Source organism: Tripterygium wilfordii, chromosome 21 (assembly GCF_013401445.1).
Source record: "Tripterygium wilfordii isolate XIE 37 chromosome 21, ASM1340144v1, whole genome shotgun sequence".
Taxonomy (NCBI): Eukaryota; Viridiplantae; Streptophyta; class Magnoliopsida; order Celastrales; family Celastraceae; genus Tripterygium; species Tripterygium wilfordii.
Window position 1 is genome coordinate 4,618,242 of NC_052252.1, and position 27,184 is coordinate 4,645,425.

General features: G+C 35.7%; 3 protein-coding genes and 1 long non-coding RNA gene across 10 annotated transcripts; 1 reads left to right on the plus strand and 3 right to left on the minus strand.

The window, feature by feature from the left end:
* Nucleotides 1-353: 353 nt before the first annotated feature.
* LOC119988203 lies at nucleotides 354-4,344 on the minus strand. Of its 2 annotated transcripts, XM_038833161.1 has the most exons (5): nucleotides 4,210-4,344; nucleotides 3,882-3,918; nucleotides 916-2,007; nucleotides 741-815; nucleotides 354-638 (listed from the first exon to the last, which is right to left on the minus strand). In XM_038833161.1, the coding sequence occupies exons 3-5, from the start codon at nucleotides 1,954-1,956 to the stop codon at nucleotides 540-542; spliced, it is 1,215 nt and encodes a 404-aa protein (XP_038689089.1). In that variant the 5' UTR covers nucleotides 1,957-2,007; nucleotides 3,882-3,918; nucleotides 4,210-4,344; the 3' UTR covers nucleotides 354-539. The 2 variants fall into 2 exon arrangements, with proteins under 2 accessions (XP_038689089.1, XP_038689090.1); XM_038833162.1 differs by lacking the exon at nucleotides 3,882-3,918.
* A 2,508-nt stretch (nucleotides 4,345-6,852) lies between these two features.
* On the plus strand, nucleotides 6,853-13,523 carry LOC119989824 (heat shock 70 kDa protein 16-like). Of its 5 annotated transcripts, none has more exons than XM_038835553.1 (10): nucleotides 6,853-6,998; nucleotides 7,665-8,979; nucleotides 10,008-10,220; nucleotides 11,066-11,158; nucleotides 11,263-11,421; nucleotides 11,673-11,873; nucleotides 12,503-12,649; nucleotides 12,758-12,886; nucleotides 12,969-13,096; nucleotides 13,217-13,523. In XM_038835553.1, exons 2-10 carry the CDS (start codon nucleotides 7,810-7,812, stop codon nucleotides 13,296-13,298), a joined length of 2,322 nt encoding a protein of 773 aa, XP_038691481.1. In that variant the 5' UTR covers nucleotides 6,853-6,998; nucleotides 7,665-7,809; the 3' UTR covers nucleotides 13,299-13,523. The 5 variants fall into 5 exon arrangements, with proteins under 5 accessions (XP_038691481.1, XP_038691484.1, XP_038691480.1 ...); XM_038835556.1 differs by having other exon boundaries at nucleotides 6,864-7,210; nucleotides 7,810-8,979; XM_038835552.1 differs by having other exon boundaries at nucleotides 6,865-7,210; nucleotides 7,319-8,979.
* Nucleotides 13,524-13,909: 386 nt separating this feature from the next.
* Nucleotides 13,910-15,733, minus strand: LOC119989650. Of its 2 annotated transcripts, none has more exons than XR_005465870.1 (6): nucleotides 15,496-15,733; nucleotides 15,334-15,398; nucleotides 15,206-15,262; nucleotides 15,043-15,108; nucleotides 14,703-14,771; nucleotides 13,910-14,123 (listed from the first exon to the last, which is right to left on the minus strand). It is a non-coding gene; the product is annotated as an uncharacterized LOC119989650 (long non-coding RNA). The 2 variants fall into 2 exon arrangements; XR_005465869.1 differs by having other exon boundaries at nucleotides 15,334-15,393; nucleotides 15,496-15,731.
* Nucleotides 15,734-17,600: 1,867 nt separating this feature from the next.
* LOC119989668 lies at nucleotides 17,601-18,228 on the minus strand. The gene has a single exon (XM_038835330.1). It carries the CDS (start codon nucleotides 18,132-18,134, stop codon nucleotides 17,784-17,786), a length of 351 nt encoding a protein of 116 aa, XP_038691258.1. The 5' UTR covers nucleotides 18,135-18,228; the 3' UTR covers nucleotides 17,601-17,783.
* Nucleotides 18,229-27,184: the final 8,956 nt, after the last annotated feature.

Here is a 27,184-nt window from a genome sequence, read left to right on the forward strand (position 1 = left end):
TTGGGCCTGGGCTTGAACATGATTAACAAGGATCATATGTTTGTCTACTTTTCATTGCCAATCTGTCAAGAGTGAAATAGTGGTTTCAACCCGTCAGCCAAGATGATTAAGGCATATACTCAAAAGTCTCGAATTGGGGTACCCAAGTTTGAGCCCTGCTGACAGCATAAAACATTCTCCATCACACATAACCTAATATGAACTTCAACCTGTATGAGATTAAGAGCTTTCACCTTGACTCTTGAGTCTAATGCAGAAGTCAGCTTCAGACTAAAAGCCTAATCAAGTAAAAACTAAACTCTCATTTTGCATTGCTTAAACTCGTAAGAGAATAAAACCACCACAAAAACAAAAAAGCAAAAGACAAGTTCAGCAACCTCGAAATTCGAGAATAAAATGTAAGGGAATGTAATTTAGGTGACAAGAAGAACATAAAAGCTGTGGTCTGATTCAACAGGAAGCTAGTCTTCCAACTGTAACTGTATTAAGATGATGAGAAGAGTTTCATCTCTAAAACAAAATATCTAAATAAAGAGTTCCTACGGTTTCCCCATTTTAAGAAACAAAATTAATAGAACTGTGTAATTGCACCGGATTGCGCAGGACTTCAACCAAGCGGTAGCATGGGAATAGATTACCTGTCCAGGTAGGGAACCTATCAGAGACTTTGGTGTTCAAAATTCATTGATATCAAAACCATGGAAAAAACTTTCTTTTGCCGTATTTTCTGGACTTCTCACCACATTTAGTTTTGGCCTAGATGTGGAAGCCTTCTCAGTTCTCAGTTCGTGTTCCCTCGTTTGCTCTTGTATAACCTATTTAAAGCATAGGGAGTCAGTTTATCGGCACTAAATAAGTAAATATCAAGGGGCGTTATATAAATAATGGTTAAAGATATTCTAGTTCAGTCTTCACCTTCAACAGCTCATTGAATTTTCCAGATCTCCCTTCTTGTGAAGGTTCAGTTGAAACTGCAGAGTGATTCTGACTGGGCGGAACAGCTTGCAGAGGCTCAATTTGGAGGGGTTCAATCTTGTGATCGCCTTGATCTTCCACGTAATGGCCAGAACCTTCAACAAACAAGTTACTAGCTGAGTTGCTACTCTTTTCTTCAGAATGTGAAGGGGCTTCAACTCTCTTGAGTACTTCAGTGAGTAGTTCTTCGAAAGGCATCCCAGCCGGTTTCATTGACTCAGCTTCAGACCCATGAAGCCCTTCTGCAATAGGTGGCTGGTTACACAGTGTTGCTTCATTAGATGGATAATCAGCTTCTAGCACCTGCTTTGCTTTGGCAGATAGATGAGCTGGTTGAGTTTCCATGGGAGATGTTTTGTTGGTAAGTGGCACTCCATTGGCTATCTTAGCAGGTTGGAGCACGACCGGCACTGTTTTTGGAATCAATCGAGGACCAATTTGGGGCACCGAATGCACTTGGCTCCCTTCTGCAGCCACAAGATTAGCAGAGTTTTGATTCGCAGCTCCACTTCTCTTACGGGAGAAAGGATTACAAACACTGTGTAGTGCTGGGGAAGAAACATGGTTTCTTCTAATCATGGGAAGATTTGGTGCCACATCATTTTCTCGTGAAACAGGCACATAACATCCAGGTATAAAAACAGCACCTCTAAAAATGGTTGCAGAATTCTCAACCCTAATTCCGATCAAAAATCCACCATCAAATACTCCCTCAACAGCACCATGAACTTCCTGACCCACCATGGGAAAATTTGCATTGCTGACTGTATTTGTTTGATGGGGATGGCCTCCATGCACACCATCAAATCCACGAGGGGCACGAGAATTCTCCCCCTGATTCGAACTCTGACCCCTTTGACCGCTGGCATTATCTTCATTGTCTGGATCTTGCCTTGGATATTTACGTGGACGACCACGTTTTCGCTTAGCAGGGACTTCCACCAAAGCATTCACATTGTTCCCTTCATTGGGTTGGCTCATCTTCTCCACTTAAGTAGTCACTCGACTTCCTTCGATCTTAGTAGCCCCTCCCTGCAGTAATAAAAGCAGATCAATTTTTTTTTCTATATAGAGCACCAAATAAAAGCATATCATTTTTTTTCTATATACAGCACCAAATAAAAGCAGATCATTTGAATGGAAGGAATTTAGGAAGTATTGTTAGCCGTGGGATTCACATAGAATTCAAAGTCGCACATGTAGCTAACCAAATACATGTGAACATGTGGCTCAGTGGTTAAGTTGCAGATGCAATTTAGAGGTCACAAGTTCAAACCCCAAAATAGCCTCTCCACATATTATGTGGGGGGAGGCTGCATACATCTTGCATGTTCCCGAACTAGCCCACTGCGGAGCCTTGCGCACAAGAATTATTTTACCTTTTTTACATATGAATATGCGACCCAGTGGTAGAGTTGTAAGGGTGCAACTAAGAGGTCACGGGTTCAATTCCTAAAAACAAGTCTCTCCACATATTATGTGGCGTAAAGTCTGCGTTACAACGTACATCCTTCCCGTCCCCGACCCTACCCATTATGGAAGCTTTGTGCATGCGAGTTGTTTACCAACATTTAGCAGACCTCATGAAATCTTTAAAAATTGACAAATTAGGAATGCAATTACAGTCATTTCCTCACAAATCAATCACAATATGCCTATCAATAATCATAAACTAACACAGTTCGTGATTTTCTCTTAACATTCTATGGTATATCAAGTAATTCTCAATGCTTCTTTAGTACTTGTCCCACACTACACCAGGCAATGGCATAAACTTCTAGCCTTCACCATCTGAAAATTTTTAGAAACACCCTAAAATCTATATCTTCTCTGAAATGACAAAAGACGTTTTCTAACAGTGTCTATTTAACTTTGGGTAATTTCCTCTCCCTGTGTGTCAATTAGTTTCAGAAGCAAATAGTTCTGTTTCAAAATATAATTTCAATTTACAATATAAGGGCAAAATTAAAAGGCCTTTCCAAACAGAACTGTTGTGAATCTACCAAGAGAAATATAAACGAATAAACCTTGTCAATCCATGAGGAAAATGTATATCCCTGACCAACTAACCAGCCAGCAATTTAACATACAAACTTGAAAAACATGACTACATCAAAACCCTTTTGAAGTAGGAATATAAATATGAGCCTAAAGACAGATTCATAAAACAGCGAGTTTTCATACACAAACCCCACCAACTTACTTGCTCACCGCAAAATAGTATCTTTTAAGTTTATTCAAGCCAGATGAAATAAATTAGCCTACCGTTTTATTTTGCCAGTTGCTTTAATGACCGTGACTTTTTTAAAAATTTCCAATTTCATATGATCCGTCTCATTTAGGGATGCTAGAAACAATGTGAGAAAGAGTAAACATAACATGAAATCGTAAAACAATTTAAAGAAATTAACGAATCTAAACAAAATCAATGGGGAATCACATGAAACATTGACGCGTTAAAATTTAAAAATTCCGAGCTTCCAAAATCTTCTTCGAGACGAAAGCCACAAATAGTAGATATCCCATTTTCAGAAAACAACTTACGATCTACAATACAAATCTCCTTCCTTAAAACGGTTAAAAGAGCACATGTCAATAATAGAAGCTCGAATTTCCAAATCCCAAATAAGTACTTTTAACATCTAATTTACATAGCTACACGATTACTGATCCAAAATAGTAACACATCCACAAAACAGAAGAGAGCATTCATGTAAGTTTGAAAGGAAAAGGTAAGGTAAAAAAATAGGTGCACATGATGAAACTGAATAGAACACAGACATAAATCATTGAATATTGAAACAAGCCATTATAACGTAAATTCAAAAATGAACAAATACATAAAAGATGTCAGATGTGTATGCATATGTCTAAACTACATTGATAGAGAAAGATGACCACTATACCTCCTTTAGATATGCAGAGAGAGAGAGAGAACAAAACCTCAAACAGCAAATACAATAAAACAGTTAAAAACCCAAAATTCAGTACTCTTCACTTTAGCAGAACCCTAAAACCATGTTTGGAAAATGGGAAAAAAAAAAACAATTCAAAAAAAGATTGAAACTTTACTCCAAAATAAATTCAGGGGACAATCCTGGAACTCAAAAATGGCGACCCAATTCATTACAGACCTTAAATAAATCTGGGTTTTGATTGTAAGAGCGAAAACGACAGCATGCTATAGGAAATCAAGATTGACGAAAAATTAGGGATTGGAAAAAAAAGGCGTACCTTTTGTGTGATTAAACATTTTTATTGACACAAATTTATATTACTGAGGTTGTGCTTTATTTGGTAACTCCGCTATTGACCACCTGGATTTGCTTCCGTTGTATGCCAAAAAACGTTGATATGATAAAATCCACTGATTTTATTATTTTTCTATTATATATATATAGTCGCTTAGTCAGGTTAAGAGAAGCAATGCGGGCCCAATTGTTATATTCACTGGTCTGTGACGGAAGAGTAAGAGACCGGTGAATTACAATATGACAGAGTGTGCATAAACGTTTTGAATGGACACGCGGTGGTGAGTGGTAGGCTTGGTGATGTCCGATGGAGGCATCACCATTGGTAATAATAATAGACATGTTATTAGAGGATTGTAGTATTAGAAATTCAATAAATTATTGAGGGAAAACTAATTTGAGAGACTATTAATCAAGACTAATTAGCGAATATACTTATCATATTATTATTATTATTATGATATATTATCAATTAATTTATAATCGAACTGTTTAAGGTTAAAAAAATTAACAGTATCGCATATAATTGTTTCTTAAGAAAAAAATTTGTATTCACAATGTTAAAATACATCTATTTAGAATTTTTTTAGAATTTTAAAAATATTTTGATACACCGGTTGGGTGCACCGGGCCTATCCCAATCGTATAAGTTGCCCGCGAATGAACCACATATCCATATGGCTACTTTTCAAAACATAAATCCATTAGAGATAATATTGGAGGGATTAATTGCCTTTACACCAAAAAGGAAATAAATCTGTAATTAATATTTTTTTTCTTAATCTATAAAATATTAGGATATTTGATATCATCCATTTATATTTTAAAAAATCATTTATAAGAGACGACTAATGCTAAAAGTCCAATGTTTGGGCATATAGTGGTAATTTGTAAAAAATAAATGGAAAATATATTGAGAGAAAAGAAAAGAAAGACAAAGTGATTTATTATATGTTAAATAATTTTCAAATTAGTTGAAATTAATGTGACATGAGAAGGGTGAGAAAGGAAATCAATTATAGAAACATCTATGTGGGTATCCACTAAAAATTAATTATATTTATGTCCCTGACTGAGGTCATGGGTTCTAGTCTCACCTCCTCCGAATATTTACAAGGAGGTGTGTGGGCTTCATCTACCCCTACGTGGGCTTGATAGTCTGCCCCTGCGTGGGCTTGATTTGTGCCTCTTGCGTGGGGCCTGTTGACACCTGTACTTTCATAGGCTTGATCTGGTGGTGTGTTGTATATTGTGTTTGTACTTATACTCAAAAAAAAAAAAATTATATAAATCCAATGATAATTAATATCGGCAAAATACTCCATTAAAAAAATAATGACAAAAGACAAAAAGATCTAAATAACCCCACACTCTGTTTGATTCCTCCATATAGTGACAAAGTTGAATGAGTTACAAACTGCTAGTTTGTCTTTTGTTTTGTTTAGGGGTTTAGGTGGAGACCATTTGTACTCTACGTTTTCTCATTCACACTCTAAAAAACATTAAAAAAAAAAATCTAGTCTGTAAAACACCCCTTTTATTCTCTCTCCCTATGTGTTCGTCCCCCTCTTCTCAACCCTAGTCAGGGATGACAACGGGGCAGGGCGGGGGTGGATCATGGTTGCCCCCCGTACGTGCCCCGTACGTCAGGGCAATAATTAACTTTCATCCCCGCCCCGTTATAACCCACGGATTTGCTTATGAATTTTTTTAAAATGTTTTTATTACTTGAGACTAATTCTCATACCAACTAAGCTAGTTGATGTTTTTTGATTGTGGAAACACAATAATTCAATATATTAAATTAAAATAACCATTACCACTAAAATTAGATCTAAAAATAAAAACTATCTTTCGCTTGAGGGGTGTATATATATACATATATAATCATTTTTATATATATCTTTCGCTTGTCATCCCTAACCCTAGTATGAAAAATCTCCCTCTCTTTCATCCCCTATTATATGCAAACTCACTCTCTATTTCGGCTCCAACAATAATGGACGACGTCGATACGAACCACAAATCGACTTTGGAAACTTCAACGAGAACATCAACGATGAAGAGATGGAGTACAAAGAAAAAAAAAAAAAAAAAAACCTTCGCTTAGTATTCCAGCCCATATTTACATTTCAGCTACAAAATTGAACATGTTGAAGATGGAAAAAGGATATGATCTTCCGCTGCCATCCTTGACGGATCCGATCTTGAGCAACTGATTCCGCCGAGAACAAACAAAAAAACGTATATGGAGACGTACATATAATTCATTCCGCCAAAAACAAACAAGAAACGTATATGGGATGTGAATGGTTTTTTTGTAAAAAAATAAAAAAAAAATGGTGTACTCAAAATCATTTAAATTTTCAAGTAACAGTGTGTAAATGAGAAAATATAGAGTGTAAATAGTCCCCAATCCCCATCGAGGTTCAATAGTAACTTCCTTCGTTCTAGTAAATGAAATACAACATTTTCAGTCCATTTTTTTCCCAATACAGAGAAAGGAAATAAATAAGTTTAAACACGAGAACTTTATAAGATAACACACCATCTAAACTACTCGTGGTTTTTGCTTTTTCAGCCCTAGAAAGAAACAAACGTTCAAGTCATAAAAATTAACAACAAAAGTAATATATAGAATTATTTTGACAAAAAAAGTTGTGTGCAGAAATATGACGAGGGTTCTACAGATTTGGGGCTCAAATCCCAGAATATTCGAAGAGCTTCGCAAGTGGTGTCAGAAACGTAATGTTAAAAACTTAAGGGCTGCAGGTGAACAAAAAAATATTTTCGAATAAGCCCTCATAGACTACTTGATTTATAATTGTGTCAAGTGGATGTTTGATTTGATTTCTGCTTCAACGAGCAATTCGGAGATTTTCTCTCTCAGCCATATTTTCCATATTTGCCTGCCTCGTCAATTCTAGGGTTTTCTCATTCTCAATTTCCTGTCTTTCTTCGTTGAAGCATTATTTGCTTATCAGGTATTGCAATACTTATATGCTTTGAATGACGTACAATTTGTGCTCTGATCGATGTTCGTCCTTTATTGTTCTATGTTTATTGATTATTTTTATCATAAATGAATTTAGGGACCGCCGTCCTGTTTGGTTACTGGGAATGTGGAGGGATGGGAGGAAGAAAATGAAATTTGGGCCTTTGGGGTGTTATAGTTATGGGTCCCTCTATTTTCTGGAGAAGAAAAAGAGTAAAGCTTTGGAGAGTCAAATGGTCGGTCCTATCTATCTTAGATTAGTAGAGGGTGTTTTTAGTTTTTCGATTAGGTGATAAAACTGTTCTTATCTTTTTTTTTCATGCATTTTGTTTGCAATTGAGTGGAAATTTCATTCAAGTTGCAGGGAGCTTGGACACACACATAGTATTGCGTCAGTCTGAACATTGTTTTATGCATAATAATGTTTAATGATTTCATTGTAGTGTCTGGTGGCAAAGGAATTTGATGAATTACAGTGATTCTGTGGGAATGTCATGTTTCGATCTTTAATTGGAAAACAAGAAGAATTTATTGGTGGGTTGTTCATTGACTGTCACTTTTATCTGATTTTCTGTCTGCTGGGTTAAGATGAGTGTGGTGGGGTTGGATATTGGAAATGAGAACTGTGTCATTGCGGTAGTGAAGCAAGGTGGTATTGATGTGTTGTTGAATGAAGAATCGAAACGTGAAACACCATCCGTGGTATTTTTTGGAGAGAAGCAGCGGTTTCTGGGTTCTGCTGGTGCTGCTTCTGCTACTGTGAATCCAAAATCTACGTTATCTTCTCTGAAGAGATTGATTGGTAGGAATTTCAAGGATCCTGATGTTCAAAATGAGCTAAAGATGTTACCCTTTGAAACTTCTGAAGGCCCAGATGGTGGCATTCTTGTTCACTTGAAATACTTGGGCAAGGCACGGGAATTTGCCCCGGTGCAGATTTTGGCAATGCTTTTTGCTCATTTGAAAGAAATAGCGGAGAAAAATCTAGAAACGCTAGTTGTGGACTGTGTGATTGGGATTCCATCGTACTTTACGGACTTGCAGAGACGTGCATACTTGCATGCTGCTGCCGTTGCTGGATTGAAACCTTTGAGGCTGATGCATGACTGCACTGCAACAGCTCTAAGTTACGGGATTTATAAAACAGATTTTTCTAATGCAGGCCCAACCAATGTTGCATTTGTTGACATTGGTCAATGTGATACGCAGGTCTGCATTGCGTCATTTATTGAGGGCCACATGAAGATACTCTCACATGCTTTTGATGCAAGCTTGGGAGGGAGAGACTTTGATGAAGTCTTGTTCCATTATTTTGCAGCACAATTCAAGGAACAGTACAATATAGATGTGTACTCTAATGTCAGGGCATGCGTGAGGTTAAGGGCAGCATGTGAGAAGTTAAAGAAGGTTTTGAGTGCAAATGCAGAGGCCCCTTTGAATATTGAGTGTCTGATGGATGAGAAAGATGTTAAAGCTTTTATCAAGAGAGAGGAATTTGAGAAGCTGGCTTCAGGGTTATTGGAAAGGATTAGCATTCCCTGCAATAAAGCCCTAGCTGAGGCACGATTAACTGTGGAAAAGATCCATTCTGTTGAGCTTGTTGGTTCAGGGTCTAGGATACCAGCTATAACCAAATTGTTAGCTTCTTTATTCAAAAGAGAACCTGGCCGGACTTTGAATGCAAGTGAGTGTGTGGCACGTGGATGTGCTCTTCAGTGTGCGATGCTTAGTCCAGTTTTTCGAGTCAGAGAATATGAGGTTGGTAGTTTGAATGTTCATTGTTATTTCTTGCATGTTTCCACTTTGATCATTAATTCTCAGACCTTCCTGCATATATCTAAGTTTATGTTTGGACTGTCAGTATATCTCGTGCATGACTAAACTACTTTCTCATATGAACTTTGTTTTTTGCTCATCCTTTGTCTTGTTGCAGTTTTCTATTATTTTTTCTTGATTTTGTGTAAGTTGCACTGGTCCCAGATACAAAATAATGTAAAGTAAATTAGACAGCATATGCCATCAATTCTGTGGACAACTGTGGTTATCAAACAGTACTCAGATCAGTTTCCATTTACTCAGATTAGTTTTTATTTGAATTTCATACCCATTCTTATATTATCTGGCTGATTAAAACTTGTTCCCTTATTATGGAACTTAAAGTTTTTAGCAACTTGCGGAGCGCAAATAAATCTAGATTAAAATTGAAGCATGGAAAAGGTTAGTCATCCACACACAAAATCTTGCAAGGCATTCATGTTAGTATGGAACCATTAACATGAATGCCTTGCAGGATTCTTTTTGTGGATGATTAACCTTTTCCATGCTTCACTTTTATCTAGATTTATTTATGCTCTGCCAATTGCTAAAAACTTTAAGTTCCATAATAAGACCCAGCATGAAAAATTTTAATCAGCCAAATGACATAAGAATTAAACAAGGGAAGACAGAGTGCGGAGAGAGTGTTAAAGGAACCAGTGACAAACTTCTAGAAAATTCTACATTTCGTAAAATAATTTGTAATGATGAATTTGCAGAAGCAGTTTCCAGAAGAATATGTTGGTTATTTTTCTTACCATAGAAAGGTTTTCATCCATTTTAGTTAACATTCTTCGCATTCTCTTGGATGTGTCATTTTCATGTACTTTTTCCTACCACATTTGATTCTTCACGTAATCAGTAAAAGATCTGGCTCTACCTGGTGCGTGTTCTTTCAATTGTAGGCACATATTGGCTTATTTACTGCTTGTTAGATTTGGCAAAAGTAAGCAATTCATTTTTTTATTCAGGTTCAGGATTCTATTCCTTTCTCCATAGGAATCTCATCAGATGATGTCCCAATTTTCAAGGGGCCTAATGGGGTACTGTTTCCAAGATGTCAACCAATTCCAAGTGTCAAAATTCTGACATTTCAGCGTAGTGGTTTGTTCCATTTGGAAGTATTCTATGCTAATCCAAATGAACTACCTAGTGGCGGATCACAAAAGATTAGTCGTTTCAAGGTAAGTCTACTCCAGCGTCTGGCACTTATATTTTTGGTATGTGCTTTTTATAGATTTTGTTTGGGCTTTGTTCTAGAAACTGTAGATGAAAAATTTTGATGTGTTTTTTTCCCCCTTTTCCTTTTTCTAATTTGAGCTTGTTGATTTCAGTTGTCCAGGGCTACAAATATCTGTTGTTGTGTCATGGAGAGTGTAGAATACTTTTTTAGGGGAATCTCATCGGTTAATTTTACAAATTAGTTGTTTAATGGAGAAGTCAACAAGAGAAAAAGCTGCATGAAACATATTAATGATATTATTGTGTGGAAAGTGAAAATGGGTTTGGTCCCATTTGCCTTGATAGTAGGAGAATAGCTCAAAACCTGGAGCTGACATTGAAATCTTCTGAAAATTAGAGGATGATGGAAAACAGAAGCATAACTAAATTTAAAGTCAATTGCCTATGCAGTAAATAATCAATAGGAAGCAACGAAGGCTGCAGAATCATAAGATGGAAATGCTGGCGTGAGGGATCCTATTAGAAGTACAGATTCATTTAGGTAGGATATTGTTTCTTAGTGTCTTTCTGCAGAAGCGTCAACTACATGTTAACGTTATGAGAGGGAGAGAGGGAGAGAGAATTTGTGCTATTTGTATCCCATCATTGGTTGCAGGCAACTAATCTCTTTGTAGTCCCACTGATCTTTTATTTGTTCATCGCCTACTTAAAGAAAGTAGTCCCCAAATTTTTGGGATAAATGTTCGGATGATAATTATGATGATTAACATCCATTTCATATACTTGGACATATCTTTTATGCCCGGTCCACACTTGCTCCTGATTTGGTGACTTCATGTTTATGCAGATTGGTCCCTTCCAATCCCACAGCGAAAAGACAAGGATTAAAGTTAAGGTGCAGTTAAATCTTCATGGAATTGTCAATGTTGAGTCAGCTACTGTAAGTAAGAATATATTATTCCTTGGTTTTTTGGGTGTCATTCAAGTACCCTGTTGGATTTATGAGGAATTTTCTATGTGGTTTCAATCTTAATTGGGCTGCAGTTGATAGAAGGTCAGACGGATGACTCCATTGGAAGAGAGAATGCTAATCCAAGAATGCATAAAATGGAGGCCGAGTCTGCTTCTGATGATTCATCTGTGACAGTTGAAAATGCTAACAAGGATAATGCGTCTGTGCAGTCAAAATCATTGCATCCTTCTGTAAGTTTCTTGAAGACTTAACTCTTGAATGATTTATTTGCTGCCATTGTCATTGTTAAGGGAACCAGAAATTTTCATTATTTTGATTGTTTTATTTTGAAACTTCAGCGAATTAGACACTTCCCATGGAAGTGTATTTTTGCTATGTTTTTGTATCATTTTGGTATTTAGTATCACTGCTCTTTTAAGTATTATTATACTGTTTCTTTATGGAAAATGTGTGGACATAGCTCAGTAATATTTGCGTGCAGTCTGCTAATATAATAAAAGACCAATCTCCTAAGAGGCTTGAGCTACCAATTAGTGAGAACATATATGGTGGAATGACCAAGGCAGAGCTCGCGGAAGCTAGAGAGAAAGAACTTCTGATGGCCCAACAGGACCAAGCTATGGAACAGACCAAAGATAAAAGAAATGTCTTGGAATCTTATGTCTATGAGACACGGAACAAGGTACATGCATCGTAATCATACCATATTCCTAAGACATTAATAATATGCTTCTTTATGTGATTTAACTGCTCAAATGCTTCAGTTATTGTTAATACCAGCTGGATTTCTGTTGAGTGCCTCGTTCACGATCCAACAACCCAATCGAAATTCCCAATGAATTTAGAAAAGAAAAGTTAAAGTTTGGTTAGTCCTACGTCATAACATTGAATAGGAATAACCTATAGAATAAAATAACAGAATTGATTTATTTTAGCCCATGCAATTCAAAACAAGAAAGTAATTTATTTTTTTACTTTCATGGATATTCAGGTTAAGATCTTTGTATAATGAAATCACAAGAAAATAACTTATAGAGGTTTTGGTATTAAGAATCTTTCTTTATAACTCATGATACAATGTTTGTCCTTAAAAAGGCTCTAATTATTGTCTGCCGCCAATAGATAAAGCAATTTAGTTTTTATTGCATGGATGTCTATTTTCCATCCAGGTTCTTGAGTAATATGTATTGATTGATCATGTTATGTGGGCATGTATGTGACTTCTTCCCAATATGCTGCATTGCAATAATGGCCTTTATTAAAGTCAAAAAAAAAAAATAATGGCCTTTATTTATGTAAAATTGTAAATAGCTTTTGAACACATACCGGAGCTTTGCAAGTGACAGGGAGAGAGAGGGCATCTCTAGGAGTCTACAAGAGACCGAGGACTGGCTTTATGACGATGGGGATGATGAAACTGAAAATGCTTACACTTCAAAACTGGAAGATCTTAAGAAGGTGACTGGTCCTTTAGTTTTCTTCTATACAGACATGCAAGTCTTTTAATTTTATTTCAGAACTCTACATTTCCATCTTCATGCTGCATGTGTTATTGGTTCCTTACAGTTAGTGGATCCCATCGAGAATCGATATAAAGATGAAGAAGGGAGAGCACAGGCTACAAGAGATCTGTTGAACTGCATTGTGGATTATCGGATGGCTGTAGATTCCTTCCCCGCTAAGGATAGAGAATCGGTATGATAGTAATTAAATAAAGACGCCAGTAACGTGTGATTTTGGCAACATTTTCCACTGACCGACACTTTTCCCATTTCAGATTGTTGATGAGTGTAATAAGGCAGAGCAATGGCTTAGAGAGAAAAGTCAGCTACAAGATTCATTGCCTAAGACCACTGACCCAGTACTATGGTCAAGTGAGATTAAGAACAGGGCAGAGCAGTTAAAGTGGTACGGTTCTACTGCCAAAATAGCTCGATTTTGTAATCACGTAAAAGTCGTAACTGACTGTTCTGATGATCATTAGTTTCGCCATTACGAGCTCGCTAATCCTTTGTTAATGGATTTCAGGACATGCAAACACATACTGCAAGACGATACTTCTCATCCAAATACAGAGGACAAGAAAGGATCGGACTACCAAGTATAGGTTTTTGAGCAGTAATTTAAAATCATTAGAAGAGGAATCTTTTCCACAACTTGTAATTCACCACATCCCGTGATATGTTTTCGGATTTTCTTTACCCTTATACAGAGAAAATGCTTGGTTTAGATTCCAGTTTCTTTTTGGTTTTCCAGTGAGATCATCTTATGGGGTTGGCATCCTGTATGTACTGAAGAAAATGGGCTGCCTTGACCCAATTACGGTTCTTGCATACTTTTGAATTGTGCAGGGCGTCTTTTTTTTTTTATTACAGTTCTTTTAACAGATTTTAAGTAAAGATTCACATATAGTTTATGCAAACTTGGTCTTTTTTATTTCTTTTTTTTATTAACTGTTCAAAATTTTAGTTCAATAATAATTAATTGGTGGACTATGAGGGAAGGGTGGGAGGCTCCAATTTCAATTGGCTGGAATTGGATGTAGTTTCTCTCAAAACTATAACTATGGGTGCATTTGATAGCACGTGTCACGACCCAAAATGAGGACTCGTGACCGGCGCATGACCTCAGTGAACCTAAGCACATTGAGGCCAAGCAAGCCTCTGAACAGGTGGTCTGGCACTAATATAATCAAAGAAACAAAATATACGTGATATGGAAATAACTACAACACAGTCTGGCCCATAGACTTACATATCATATATATTATCTGTAGTTAACGGAGCATCTAGAGTCGATAAAATAACTGTACTACACGAGTCCAAAATAATACATAATCACACCTGCACTATATGTGCTGGGCTCACCAGAATAAGGAGGTTGAAAGTCTATCTGGCTGTAGGCAGACCTGGCTCTACTGGATCAACTATATCTGGAAAAAAATGTCAACGACACAAACGTGAGTCACAAGACTCAGTGAATGAATAGTAACTCAACCAATACAGAGGGGGACAAGCGTGCTAGAATAGATACGGAATATCGATATCAATAAACATGCGTAACATGATCAATAAGCCAATAGATATCCAGGAATAGTGATCAGGCGGAAGGACTTCCATACAGAATAAATAGGCAGCACATACAATGCGGTAACAGGCAGCACATTCAGTGCCGAATCATACTTGGTGCACCAAGGCTAACGAATACTGTCGTTAGCACACTGTATCCTGATCAAAGTCACTCCCAGAACAAACATATGACCAAAAGTCGAATAGACTAGTATAACGTCAGACTGGAATTAAGGAACATAATCAAGAGTCCTAAAACATGCTTGTCCCATAACGTACGAGAGAACGATACCATCATATATCAAGCACGGTAACATACCCAAAAAAAATATAAAAATGCTAGATTCATCAATAAAGTCATATTGGATCCGAATCTAGAAGAAAGTGCAGGGCCATAAGAGAAAAAGAATCTAATGTATCGAACAAGTTGCCTATTCACTCACCTGGTATTAGCAATTAAAACACCATCTAGTTCCTCCAGTAGTCGCGTAATTCACCGGTCAACTAGTCACCTAAACAAAACATAATTTACCTACTTAGAATCTCCCAATGTGTCCCCATTATTACTGACATGTTAAAACAAAAAAAATTCGACAGCATAACAGCGTACCAATGCAAACCCCAAAAATTATATAACTCAACCAGTTCAAGAAAAATCCAATACTCCAATAATTCTCAATCATGTCAAACTCATATCCACATTTCCAACATCCAAATCCAAAACAATTAGTTTTCAAAACTCAAAGGCTTATAAGATATGCTTGATCCATAAATCACACTTACCCTTGAAAGCTTTATTACTTTCCTTGCCTCCTTGATGATGATTTTTATTTTAATTCACCTGATTCACTACAAAAGATTCACATCTGACCTCATTAGGCATCAATAAGTTCCATTTATCATTTTAAATAATAAAATCTCACATTTAGCACCACTTGGTGCTTACCCGTGTGTATTTCCACCAAATTTCCACCTTCAACAAAAATTCCAGCAGCTCATATACCTGGGATAATCTCATATTAGCTCCCACATAAAATCTCAAATTCAGCTGTACAGTGCTATTAAAGCCCATACCTTCGTAAGCACAAATCTTCAATGTCCCTTCAAGAACATTCTTGAGCATGGCCCTAGTCTCTATTCTTGGTAATCACAACATCACAAGCAAGAGATATCTCCATTAAAACCACTTACTTCACCCAGAAATTTAAATCAAAAGATCAAAGATCAAAGTCTTACCTTAAAGAGTTTCTCACACCCTTGTACTTCAAATCGTCCTTCCAACACTTCACAAGGGAAAACCCAGCTGTAGACACAACAATTATAAGCTTCAAACTCTTTTGACCAAGCCGGATTCACTACCCAAGCCACCCATCATCCACTACTCACCTTCTCACTTGTTCTAGAAAACTCTCAAAGAAATGGTTCTTTGATGTGGCTTACACGGGAAGCCAAATCTGATTGTTAGTGGAATAAATTTTTTTTTTTTCCCAAAAGACCTTTCCAACCCCAGCACTTATCAAAATTTACCACTCCCTATTTACGATTTTGCCATTGTTCTAATTGACTATTTACGATTCATTTTCATTCATTCATTTTTTTTTGTTTAAAGTGGGTATTACAGCACGGTTGGATTGATTTTCAATGCTAGCAGAAAAGCGGAGGAAAAAAAAAAAGAACTTAAAGTTGTCTAAAATGCTGTGAGTTTAAAGTTGTGTAATATGTTGTGAAGTGTTCGGTTAGATTAAGTTTAAGTATAAAAACCTTTTAAAAGTTAATAATAATATATTTTATAATTTTTTATTTTACTTATTTTATTATAAATACGCTTATTATATCATTGTGAGTTTTATTATATAATGTTTATATTAATAAAAAAATATTAATTTATAAAAGTGGGACCCACGTATAAAATGGCATATTAATAAAATATTAAAATTAATTTTTTTAAAAAAAGATTAATGACTTATTAATTTATATAAAATGATTATATTTTATGATTATTTTAATATAAAAATTTTTGTTATATTAATACAACATAGGCCCCACGTTGTTTTTATAAATCAAAGTGTGATCCAATGTCAGTTAAATCAAAGTGGGAGCTTCTTTTTTTTAAAGGAGATCCGCTGACATATACCCAACGGTGGTTTGCACCAGTTTGGTGCAACATCAGTGGCCGACCTACCTTATTAGCATTGGGGGCACGGGCCTAGTCAATTTTTTTTTATACTAAGTATACTAGATACACTTGACAAATTGAGTTTATGACCCTCAATTAAAAAAAATTAGGCTCTCAGTCCATTAATTCTAATCCAACTTATTAAATAACATTCATAAATTGTCAAGCCCACCTGCTAAGGCCAAGGCTCTCATATCCTCTCAATCTTTCAACCCATCCCTCTCCCTCTTCCAATGGTTAATATAGCTCTAACCCCCCTACGGCCCAAAACATAGAAAATGAGTTGTTTGGAACTATATTACTAATCATGTTGTAATATCGCGTTTTCAAAATATAAAGACTCGTAAAGAATAATTGTGATAATTACAATATAATTTCTTATTGCTTTAAACTATATTATTATGTTTTTCTGTTTGCGATATATATTTGTAAATCGATTACATTGGAGTAATATGTTGAATTAATTCCTTACGTAAAACGGTAAAAAATAAATATCATCGAAGTATTATGAACAGTACAAATACTCAATAACACATTTTAGATGAACTTTAAACAAAGCACAGGATCATACCACAACAATGTCTTGGAAAACACTGACGAACTTGCAATCGAAAATCCAGCCAGCCAACTCACACATGAAAAGGACATTATTTGTGTTTTTGTATGAAAGACCTGGGAACCCCAACCTTTTTAATGCATATCCATAATAGGCCATGAGATGGTCTGACTTGGGCTATTTGATAGAGCTTATTTAGCGCGCACGCCAACCATTATTCTATCATCACACAAAATAGTCTTCCCAACACTAAATTTTCAATTAATACAAAATTTTGAGCATAATTACTTGAATCATCATATTCATGTATGTAAATTCTGCATCATTAAAGTGTTTTGCACGCAATCCAACTTGAGTATCCATTTATTTTTAGTCACTCCAAAAGTTTTCCTAATAACACTTCGGAGTGATGGGTGGGTATGATTAAATGGCTCAAGATGTTCTATTACTCGGCGTTCTTTCTCAAAAGCAAATAAATGATATTTCTCACTTTTTCATTTTCAAGAGGTAATGTGTTCGAGTGGGAGAGGTGAGATCATTTTCAGAAATAAATACACGATACCTAATTTGTCCTACATATGTCGACAATCCGTATTTCACCCCAACAAATTAACCCAAATTGGAATCAAACTATATATGATTAATTATTCTTCTGTGTGTATATGTACACAACACAATATTGGGCAAAACTTGTGGGACCACCCTGGAAATCCCATTTTTCTACCAAAACAAAAACAAAGCCCCAGAAATAAATATACAAGAGATCGGCCATCATCAACTGGATCGTAGCCCTCAGTTAATCTCCGGAATGCTCTGTAGGGCCGGCCTCCATGACCGTTGATGAGCATCATACCCATCGCTGACGCTCATCAATTGTGCCAAAACTTGTTGCACTGATAACTCCTTAATATCAACCTTACCCAATAACTCCTCTAATTGCTTCTTTGTAATCTTTATCTTCACTTCTCTATTACTTCTTGTTCTTGTTGATGATGATGACGACGACGTGGAGCTGTCTAAAAGCACCTTCTCTTCTACTTTCATGTCTTCCTCTAACCCGAATTCCTCCGGGGATCCCCAATCCTCTCCGGCCCAAGTCGTCGACGATGACGACGACGATTCTCGACGTAAACAATTACCCATTTTTGATCTCTTAAGAAAAAAATCTGAGCTAATGATTTTGTGTCTGTTGAGAGAGAGAGAGAGATGAGGGAGAGGAAGGTTTGGTGATGAAAGAATGAAGGGTTTTTAATATAAAGAGATGTTGCATGAAGAAGAAGAAGTCAAAGTTGAATAAGTGCCACGTTGGATGACATGTCGTCTAACATGGCGGGTGATAAGTGTTTGACCTAATCCTCCAACTTATTTTGGATTCATGTGCTCAAGCAGGCTCGGCTAGCTTAGTTTAATTAACTTGGCTACTAATAAAACTTCCTAAAATTATATTTATGGAGATGAATATCCTAATCCATCCGTGCATGCAAATTTTTTTTAACTTTATACTTGGTCTTCGTACGGTAGATTTTGACTTGATCATATATGCTTTTGACGGTGGAATTAATGTGTAAGAGCTCGTTGCTCCGCATTAGTAACACTTTTGTTTGTTTTTGACAAATCCATATTGGTCTGCACGACTTTGTTTCTAGACCCAACACATACTAATTTGATCACAAGAAACTAGTTTGAAAGTCTAGTTAGCCTATTATATTCCATATTTCACATAAATTCTTGGAAGATGTGGGACAATAGACTTAACTCCATCGTATTGGTAGCTCACTCAACGCCATGAAAGTTGATAATACAAAGGTTTGTGCCCGCACCCACTCGAGTCGGATAAAGCACACACACACACACATATATATATATAATGCACATTATAGATATGCAAGATTTTGATAGTTAATTAAACGCAAGACATGACCCCAAATGATTGTCTGATCAGCAGTAAAGAACGAATATTAAGACATATGGTTAGGCATATATATTGCTCGATCAGGTTCGAATTTCACTTGAAGATCAAACTTGCGATACGTAGAGCATGTATTAGGTTTAACCGCTACTCCTTGATTTACCGAGAGGGTATATTGGGATGAGCCGTCTCTTAGCTGAGTTCTCATTTCTTGGAAAGAGAATAAAGAATATATATATATATATATATATATATAATTCAAATCATTCTTCTATCCAATATATATTTGAATTCTTCATTTCGATATTGTACGCTAGCTATATGCAAAACATGTGTTTGAGAGAATTGTGACACTAAAAATGATCATATTTGAATATTGAATATGTGTTGAGAATGAATTGAAAATCTATGCACCGTATTATGAATATTTTTTCAAAGATGTGAAATGGATAAACATTAATTGTTCATCAAAAAAATTGGATAGTTAATTGCCATATTTTCTGATACGTCTAGCTATTTTAGTCTTAAAATGTTCAATACGTCTAGCTATTTGATGTTTTGAGATTCTAAATCAAAACACTCAAAATGTATTTTGAAAGAACAACACAAATTAAACCCATAACGTTTTGACTATTTTCCACCTTTTTCAACACTCAATAGAAAATACCTTCGAAACACACAAATCAATCAACCGTCAAGATTTTGTTGTAGTGTTCAAGACACATATTTGATTATTTTTAAAATTGTACATTTTTGTATCGAATAAAGAATGATAGCAATCAATTTCATTAATATTTAATCATTTGATCTATCGCAAGACGTATTCTTTGAGATTAATTTTAAATTTTTTTTTGACCATTTAAAAAGTTTTCAAGGACTTTTTCTTGTCTAACAACTTGCTTGTAGGTTCTATTAATTATTTTACAATTGAAGGTTTAGTCCATTTGTGACTAAACCAATACATATCAACAAGTCGGCTAGTCCATTTGATCAAGCCAAGAAAGTAATAAACAAAAAAAATAAAATGAAAAAGCCAAAGATTAATGAAGCCAAGCGAAAAGTGGGGGAAGCCATTTGAGCCAGCTAGCTCTACTCCCAAATAAAGCTATAGGTGTGAACGGGCTATAAAGATGGAATCTTGCCCCATTAAATAAAGTAAGTGTGAACGCAAAATATGCGAAAGGAATCTTTAGGTTTCGGTGCCATTGAATTTGTTGCTTTTTTAAAAATTCCACGTGAGCAGAAGAGCCTCCTTAAGCATGATGATTATGATATTAACTTGCCTTTATTTGTCCCATCATGACACTAATCATGAGTTTAATCTTATCCACTAATCATGATATGCTCCTCCGAGTGTTCCTTTGCTTTTCTATTCAACACTATTTAGTAGTATTTTGTTCTACAATACTTGAGATCCAAATGTCACACAATCTATTTTCTAGATCTGCCATTGTTTGAGAAGGAAAATTAACATATATACATACACAAATATACTCTACCTTTTTCACCTGAAGATTATGGATTTTTTGATTGATATAAATTATAGGTAATTAAATCGCTCGCACTATCTCCAAATACTTAAACAAGTAGTGATTTGTTGACGTAGATAGTTGAACTTGAATTGGACTCCTTCGCACTATTGTAGACATACAATAGGGAAGTGTCCATGTGTGGTTGTGTTGAGGAGAGAGTGTACATTTTATTTTTCCTCTTAACAACGAACACACACTTTTTGTATTATGGGATTGCAATATTGTATGGTATTCTAGTCCAATGAACTTGAATATCTTATGTGGATCTTATAGATGTCGTATTTATGGAGAGTTTTGATAGTCGTGACAATTAATGGGCAAAATAATAATTATGGTCATTATCAACGTATTGAGCTGAAAATCACACTGTTAATTCTAAATGACGTGTACTTCAAAACTAGTGGCTTCGTTATAGTAATTGTTAGTTTTTTGACGAAATTTCATCGTTTAGGCATTCAAAATCGCAATTTACTGTTAATTTGGCTTCTGGAGACTTTTTCGGGATTATTATTGATTTCCTTTTGAGTTGTTTTTCAGTTGGAAAATCCATTTTATAAATTTGTATGTCCCTCCAAAAAAAGTTTAATTTCTTGAAGTGTGGGGGGGGGGGGTTGGTTGGTGGGTGGGTCCAATTTTGCTTCCAACCAACCTTTCACGTTCACCAACCACTTAATATAATTATATTCACAAACCACCCCCACCCCTGCTCACCAATCACCGTGCATTTTGTAGAGGACTAATGCTTAGCTCACTAGACGTCATTTTCCATCTGCCTCACTATTGCCTTACACGTGGCGTCCACCTTGTCTGGTTGAAATGTTTTTTTCTACAAAAGTATAATGTGATCACTGTACTGTTTACGTCCACCCCACATGGTATTCGTAGGACAATGTAGTGATGGAATGTGGGCCATAGATTTCAACGGCCTTAGGCCCAGTGAATACAATCTAAAATGCACATCACAAGTAAAAAAAGTATAGAAAGCTCATAACTTTTTTTAATAACCGAGAATGACATCATATAAATTTGTGCATTGGACATCCAATATGACCTAAACTGGAGCTGTTCAGGCCCGCGCACACAAAATTCTTCCACTTAATGACATGGTAATTTGGGTCAAAGTCCGATGCGTGATCTCACGAGTATTGTTCTCAATGGGAATTGAACTCAAGATCTTTCGAGTCAATACAGTTTGACCCCCAGAAAGATTCACCACTAGGCTGTCACCCAAGTGATTCCCATAATTTGACTTGCTAATGAAAGAGACATACTTAATCGACGCACCACAATTAGTCAATTCAAATTTGAAAGTCACTTAATTAGCAATTAAAGTAGGGTTTGCAAATAATTTACAGCATGAATATGGTAGTAGTGTAGGTGAGTAATTTTTGATTTTGATATCTTCTGGCTAACCAGCTAGATTATTAATTTATCATCAATATTCAATAATATTGATGCCTAACGGTAATGACGATGACGGTATATAATGATGATGGGCTGATTTTGGTGGCGGCCCAATATTAGATTGTCAACTTCACTGAAGACTGAAGAGTGAGCGTGGCATGTTTACTTGGCCATACTAACTTAGTAAGTGGGCCCAAGCCCTCTCCGGCCCATTATGGAAATTTCTTGGGTCTTATCTTAGATTTAGGAAACAACACTAAATAGTGTGCTTTCTTTTTCATTTCATGGAAAATAATTTAAAACCTTATTTGTTGTGGTTTATATATTTCCCCTTTAAAATTTGTAAAGAAAATGCCGCTCGAAGGAAAATAAAAGAGATCACAGATTTGGAGATGATCGAACATCACGTGATTTATCTTCTTTTCCTTCACAAAATTTGGAAAGAACGTGACCTAATTAATTATTTTGTGATATTTTTAATTTCTGTTACAAAAATGTTAGGAATTCCAGTAAATGAGATCTCAATCATCCCAGTACTTTATCTTGTATCTTGATTGATGTAAGTGTCGGAGCCCACAAAATCTTATGATTGAACCAGCGAGTGACTTATCAATTACTGGGATAACTGAGATCTCTTATCACTTTTGTTTTTGATAAATGATCCTTTAAGTATATTTTAGTTAAACTCATGGACTCACACAATTGTTCGCAAATTAAACCCTCCGTTTAGACATTGCAAGGCCCAGTTTAGAGACGAAGCCTCTTGTTAAGTGAGGGCCACCTGACCCCACAATAGTTTTTTTCAATAACCCTAAGTATATAGTAAATAACAGAAAAGATCCCCTAAATATATAGTAAATTAAAAAAAAAAAGGTTCATTGACCAAAAATATTCTTCTTCTACAACAATCTTCCTCGCCCCCCTCTTCTACCTCATCTAGGATGACTTGAGGTCTCCGTTTGTGATTCGTGAAGCAACAGAGGCAGAGCACTAAATCATCTATCTCGGCTCAGTCTCACATTCACATACAAATTAATCTCTCGAGTTTAGAATCATATACAATCTATTGTTGGCGTTTAGTTTTCCTTTCTTCGAACCCAATTTCTTTAAGAGTCTAAGATGATCCTCTGCTAGATTTGAGCCAAACTCAAGAGAATTGCCAGTCTTGGGAAAAATGGTTAAAACAAGAAGACATGTGACAATTATTACTTATCTACTTTTATAGACTTTTGATTTTTAGTATTATTTTTCATACTTTCGAATATATAACCCAAAAAAATTATGAGAACGCTACTCCTAGATCCCCTCTTAGCCACCCTGACATAAAATCATGTGACCATCCTTGGCGACTCTCCTCATATTATGTCTTGGATTCGCCCCTACCCCAGTTGGACGCGCGGGCTATTAACTCAGTGATATAGTGCACTCCTGCTAATTACGTCGTTGTGCATAGCCTATGAGGAGTCTTACCACATGGACAGCTAACACCCTTATAATCTCTAATAGAACCTAGAAAGGTAAGACTCACTCCAAGCTACTAGCTATTAGGCTAGGAACTAATTATTTTTGTGACTCATATGTACTATACATTTCTTAGCCCAAGTAATGAAACATGTGCTAGCTAAGTTGATGCTCACAAGAGATAAATGCCAAATTATCCAAATCTTGTCAACCCTTGGATTGAATATGATAACAAAGACATAACCATATATCTATTGTATTGTTGCGATCATATTTTCCGTAACCAAGAAGACCACTATTAATTAATTAATTAATTACTTAGTTAATATTTGATATTTTGACATAAATGGCAAAGATTAAGGGAAAAAGTATTCTCACCCCCTAAATTGGTTATCCCACCCGCCAAATGATTGTTTTTTGATATTATTTGATATTTTATTCTTTTGAATTATGTGTAATTTGACATTTGATTCTCATTCCAAAAATTAGTTTTCCCACCCCCTAATTAGTTTTCCTTCCCCCATCAATTAATTAAACCAAACTTATTACATCTCATCAATGCAGATTAACGGATAAATTTACTGCTTGACATTTTTTCCTCTACGTTCTATACCTCTTCCTCAACATGAATGTATTACTATCATAATAGGATTTGTGAATGGTAATCACTTTGTTCAATTGGTATTGACAGATGGTTACCCGATGCCTCCTATTATGATTCAGTGGTTTAGATTCAGGTATGATCATGCAAATGAATGGGTCACTCCGTACAGATAATAACTTACAGTATACATTAAATGTACCCACTAATCTGTATTAATGGTACCAATTTGGGTGGTGGGATAACCAATTTGGGGGTGAAAATACTATTTCTCAAAGATTAATGGTACCCAACGAGTCGGTCTTGTTCTATCATGACTAGACAAAAGCATGGTTCGATTATACTTTGGTTTGTGATGATTAAGCATAAACAATATGTCAAAAATATATCAATCAACTGTGACAATTACTGAATTACATGCATGATTAAACATTTTTTTAAAAACGACACCATGCAAACATATTCTTTTGAACATCTCATATAGGACAAAACTGAGGCCATTAGCCTCGCACGAATAGAAGTTTCCGGCCTACTAACTGACCGGACCTCTATTTTGAGGTCCTAATACCATCTAATTAGGGAGTTCTAGTATCTTAAGTAATGTAATTGTGTTTAAATAAGTTAGTTTTACTCTTATGATTGTCTTTCATTGGTTTTGCAGAAAATATGATTAAACCGACAAAATTAGAAGCTCTCGGGATTGAAGAAAAGTTCATAGAGATGAAGAATTATCCGGACACTTTCATTGGATGTTCGGATAATTGAATCAAAGGGCAAAAAGGTGAAAGAATCACGAAGCTATAGCTAAAAATGAAAATCAGGACAAACTGTCCAAACAGATTTCAACCGTCTGGACAGTTGGAACCAGAGGGTTTAATTGTCCACACAGATTTCAACCGTCCGGACAGTCGCCCAATTTCTGCATTCTAAGAATGATTAATTGAGCTGGGTTTTTGGGTATCTCTCAAATGTAACCAATGGGAGAAAGCTTTGTAAGGGTAAATAGGTCATTATACTTGTAAAAAGAGGAGAAAACCCTAAGATTTGTTTTGGCTCTCTCATTCATTGACTTCTCCAACATGAAGCCACCATAGGAGTAGTGTAGATCTAGTTTCTCTCTCTAAGTTTTCTTTGTTGTTTTTGGTGCTTTCTCTTGATTTTGTATAAACTCTGATTTAGATGACAATAGATTGGATGTTTATTGCAACAATCATGAGTGGGTAGTTCTCTTCTCTAGTTTCTAATCTCGAAGGGTGGATGCAAGGTTTCAATTACTCAAGGTATGCTCAAAGAATCGTAGCTTCGATTTCTCTCTTTTAATTTCGTGATAGTTGTGTGATTGGATCTATGGGAATGACATATTTGATTGTATTCTTGGATTGTCTAGTCTAGGGATTGCATCTAATGTGTTCGATTGAGAATTGTTAAACCCATTGCATGATTTCCTTAATTAATTGAGTTTTTCATTGCATAGCTATTAATTATGTGTATTGATGATGGGGTTTTGGGTTAATTTAGGAATGTGCATGGGAGAGTTATGGTTAATTGATCTTTGAGTGTGAAACTAGGGTGTTAGCCAAGCCGAGCCCCAAGGGGGAACATTAATCCATAATATTAGGTGCTTATCCCTTTGCGTTCATCGTAGATTAAGAGACCCGATGGCCTACATGTATGAATTGAAGTCTTATATCCCAATTCTCTTTGCATATGCATGATTGATAGTATCACACAATGCATTGTGTATGGTTGTGTGTGTTTGCAATGATACCTTGAGTATGAGAACCGAGTAGCCACCGGGACGGATTAGAGACTAGGTTTTTAATTAATTGTTTTAAATCCAATTTGTGCTTACTTTGATTACAAAATCGCTCATGCTACCGAGTCATTCGGCCCATTTCTTTTACTTGCTTTTATTTGATATTCATTGTGTTTATTAGTGTTAGCTAGTCATTTGCATATCATTCACTTCAAATTTGCATTGCTTCCTCGTGGATCGATACCGGACTCACCGGTTTATTACTTGACGATACCCTACACTTGGGGTAAGTACACACACACACTTTGGTGTCGGTCACTAACGACGTGGAAAGTTGAGTAAAATCTCAACGCGTGACCACAAATTAATGTATAGCTTCCGGTTAGAATCAAATTCAGGACCTTCCGAATTCATACAATTTAGTTCTATAGATTCACCAATAGACTATCACCCAATGGTTTGCATGATTAATTAAACATTATAATAAGTAGACAGAATATCTAAATATATGTGGGGTATTAATATTATTATGATCATCGACCAAGATAGTCTAGTTAGACATTACCATGCATAAAATGCCATAACCCATGTGAGTAGTGAGTACATTTCGTCGTCTTGTTGCAAACAATGAATATATGGAGTCCATCACTTGGTCGGTTTTTTTTAATGGGTGCATTCCACGTGTTATTTTCCTCGGATACCTTTGCCAAAATGGACTAATTACTAGATCTGCAAAAAAATAAAATAAAAAATCTTGCCATGACAGCCTTGTATTAGGAAATGTACACAATATTGATATATAAATTACGAAAATAACATGTATATTATTATTGTAGGTATCCTTTCAAATCTTGTGTGCTTTTATCCTAAAAACAAATCAATTATCTATATACACATTGTACATAGAATATCATTAAGAAAATTCCACAATTATCAACTTATGAACTCGAGAGGTTATAAGTTGATTCCCATTTGAAGGAATACATTTGTGGTCATGAGATGGACTTTGACTCAACTTACTATGTCGTCAAGTGTGAAGCTTTTGTGTGTGCAAGCCTGACAAACGTTATTTAGGCTTATATCATATGTCTAAAATGTAAATTTATATGGTGTCATTTTCGGTTAAAAAAGTGAAAAGATAAAAATTGAGTTTCACTGATATCTTTTACATACATTTAATGCCATTGAATACTTGTGTTTTTATTGAAAATAAATGTAATATCGTATGAAAATTAATGAATTAGTATTTTGTTCGAATTGGTTGAAATTTATGGATGAGTAATGGCAATGCATTAATTCTTAACTTTATAAATACAGAAAATCCCAAATATTAAAAAATAAAAACTATCAAATAAATAAATACACAAATATAAGATGATTACCCAAGTCACGGTGAATCTCTAAGTTCGATTTCACTAGAAACAACATCCTTGTAGTCGCGTATTGAGTTTTAACATAACTTACCTTATTGTCAAGTGAGAAACTTCTATTTTCATGAGTTTGATGGCCCGAGTTTATGCTCATATCAGT

What these genes read in the sequence shown, in the direction of transcription:
- LOC119988203 (XM_038833162.1), bottom strand. Translation starts at nt 1,956, where the DNA reads ATGAGCCAACCCAATGAAGGGAACAATGTGAATGCTTTGGTGGAAGTC. An exon ending in AATTCAATGAGCTGTTGAAG is followed by an intron (nt 816 to 915) that starts GTGAAGACTGAA and finishes TGCTTTAAATAG; the next exon opens with GTTATACAAGAGCAAACGAG. An exon ending in CTAGGCCAAAACTAAATGTG is followed by an intron (nt 639 to 740) that starts GTGAGAAGTCCA and finishes CTACCTGGACAG; the next exon opens with GTAATCTATTCCCATGCTAC.
- LOC119989824 (XM_038835553.1), top strand. Translation starts at nt 7,810, where the DNA reads ATGAGTGTGGTGGGGTTGGATATTGGAAATGAGAACTGTGTCATTGCG. An exon ending in TCAATGTTGAGTCAGCTACT is followed by an intron (nt 11,159 to 11,262) that starts GTAAGTAAGAAT and finishes ATTGGGCTGCAG; the next exon opens with TTGATAGAAGGTCAGACGGA. An exon ending in CCGCTAAGGATAGAGAATCG is followed by an intron (nt 12,887 to 12,968) that starts GTATGATAGTAA and finishes TTCCCATTTCAG; the next exon opens with ATTGTTGATGAGTGTAATAA.
- LOC119989668 (XM_038835330.1), bottom strand. Translation starts at nt 18,134, where the DNA reads ATGGGTAATTGTTTACGTCGAGAATCGTCGTCGTCATCGTCGACGACT.